Raw genomic sequence first — 2,500 nt, forward strand, 5'->3', positions numbered from 1 at the left:
TTTCCATCTTCATTCTCTTGTTCGCTGTCTCCGCTTTCGGTTAAACCATGCCCACGCTCACAGAGAGCTTTCAGTGCTTCCGGTAGCATGTTTCCATTCAATATATACCAATTACTTTTAGGCAGCGTATCCAGTAACTTCTTCACAATACTGTCGTACATGCCTTCTATCCTGTTGTACCGACCACTCTCGCCAAGGACCTGCAAGACGTGATTTATAATCGGGTCCTCGAAGCGGCTGGTGGTGTCAGCTGTTTGTACCACGTCTACCAATCTCACGATGTGGTCCTCGATTTCGCTGAAGTGTTGGAGGTCCTTTGTTAAGCCCATTACCATTGGGATGATGGGGCGGTACATCAGCGCTTGGTCAGGCGGGAGCAAGTATTTTACTTGACTGTGATCTTGTTGAAGTTGACTTCTGATGTATTTAGCCGAAAAGTAGAGTTGGTGGGCTGCAATCCTGAAGGTAAATGTCTGTATCTCGCCGGAAGAGTTATAGTGTGGGACGAGCGTATGTGCAAAGAAGGCTTTCCGTTCTTCAAAGTCATGTATTTCGTCCTTTTTAAAAATCAGCTTCTTCTGTGCAACTGCAAAGGCATCTAAGGCTAGTTTTGCAATATCATCGCTACTCTTTTTTATAATTGAAGTAGCGTCTGAGTTTTGAGGGTGAACTTTAGTCTTGTATATTCGATTCCAAAATTCAAAGCTCTCAAGATAAAACTCCGAAACAGTCTTTGCATGGAAGGAGCTCGACACTTTCCACCCATGGAAGGCAACGTAAATGTTAAAAGGCTTTCTGATTTCCATCGACAAGTTCATCATCAGCATGTCTAAATATTTCATAAACTGAGCATACTCTTTCCCGTGAACCTGGCACAGTCTCTGGCAGTAGGCGTTGAAGAGGGAGCCCGACAGCCCGCCTGACAGCTCGGCAATGGATTCAGAAGCCCCGCGAGGAGCTATGACAGGATTGGCAGACATCCCGCCCCAAAGTCGAAGCACCAGGTGGTCTCTGTCGCACTTATAGCGCAGGGCGTGAGCGTGATCCTGCATAAACTTCAGGCCGGAGAACACCACCACGCACACATTCAGCCAAGGCGAAAATGACGTCTCGTCCATCGCCCATCCCGGAGGAAGGTCGTCCAGTGAGTCAACCAGCAGGAGAACTTCCATTTCACTCATAACCTTCTTTACCTTCTCTTCGCCGAATTTCCCGCAGGACTCCGGAAGCCGCTTAAGAACCTCCTCCTGGACACTGAGTTTCGTCTTCTCGTTGGCATCGGGAGGAGGTTGAATGCCAAGACACTGGATTGCTATGAGGGCATCGTATCGAACCATACCACGAACCTAAAAGATACAAAAAATATCATAATTCTTTCTGTATCCCTTCTCTATTTCTTCTCCAAGTAGAGTAAACGGAACTGATTTTAAAAACAATAAACGAGGATACGATAATATAATTAATTATTTAAAAAATATTACATAGATAATAATGGATGGAACATAGTAATTCGAAGAATAAGATTAAGAATCATGTTACTAATATAGTTAAAAAATCCACTAGATATAATAATAATAATAGTAATAATGATTACAAAAAAACAAGAATAAATAAAAAGAAGAGACTATAGCCGAATAAAACAATAGTTGCAATAATGGAGTCCGTGAAGGTAATGATGATAACATTATGGGTAAAGAAAATAGTCATTATGATAACGACATAAACACTTAGTGTGACAACTAATAATAATAACAGCAACGATAATGAAGATGATCATGAGGATGACAATAGTAATAACGGTGATAATGATGATTACGACAGAGATAATGATATCAATAATATTCTTTATAATAATAATGATGGTGTTATTGATAATAATAATGATAATTGTAATAATTATAATAATGTAAACAATAATTATAATAATAGTAACAATAATAATAATCTTAGTAATAGTAATAATAAAGGTGATAATAATACTTGTAATAATAGCAATAGTAATGATAATGATAATTATGACAATAACAACCATAATAATAATGATAATAATAATGAAAAATGATAATAATAATATCAATAATAATATTAAGCATAACAATAATGATAATGATGTTAGTAATGATGAAAATACTAGTAGTAGTAGTAGTAATAATTATAGTAGTAATAACAGTGATGATGATGATGATCATGATAAAGATAATATAGCAATAATAATAATAATAATAATAATAATAATAATAATAATAATAATAATAATAATAATAATAATAGTAATTCATAATGATAATGACAACAATGATGACAATAATAACAATAACAATACTGATAATAATAATAATATTGATAATAATGATAATAATAATATAACAATGATAATATAATAGTAATAATAATGAAATAATGATAATAATGATAATAATAATGATAGTAATAGCAATAATGATAAGGCGTTTCCTGGGAGGTAAATGAAGCAATGAGAAGATATATAGAAAGACTTTAA

At 35.2% G+C, this 2,500-nt stretch overlaps 2 protein-coding genes across 3 annotated transcripts in view; one reads left to right on the plus strand and one right to left on the minus strand.

Annotated features, from left to right (window-relative positions):
* Positions 1-2,500, plus strand: part of LOC125025997 — a 25,008-nt gene that overhangs the window by 19,868 nt on the left and 2,640 nt on the right. Inside the window, exon 4 of one of the 2 annotated variants that reach the window (XR_007114920.1) lies at positions 1,219-1,365. The exons of the other annotated variant lie outside the window; for it this stretch is intronic. The gene's annotated coding sequence lies outside the window, so the exon portion shown is untranslated. Of the gene's footprint in view, positions 1-1,218; positions 1,366-2,500 lie in introns of those variants that run through there. 2 annotated transcript variants of the gene reach the window in all.
* The window catches only part of LOC125025996, a 6,212-nt gene that overhangs the window by 1,048 nt on the left and 2,664 nt on the right, over positions 1-2,500 (minus strand). Inside the window, exon 4 of the mRNA XM_047614359.1 lies at positions 1-1,346. This exon is cut by the window's left edge and continues 1,048 nt beyond it. Coding sequence (XP_047470315.1) covers positions 1-1,346 — 1,346 coding nt within the window. The remainder of the gene's footprint in view (positions 1,347-2,500) is intronic.

This window comes from Penaeus chinensis, chromosome 5, assembly GCF_019202785.1.
Source record: "Penaeus chinensis breed Huanghai No. 1 chromosome 5, ASM1920278v2, whole genome shotgun sequence".
In the NCBI taxonomy this organism is placed as follows: Eukaryota; Metazoa; Arthropoda; class Malacostraca; order Decapoda; family Penaeidae; genus Penaeus; species Penaeus chinensis.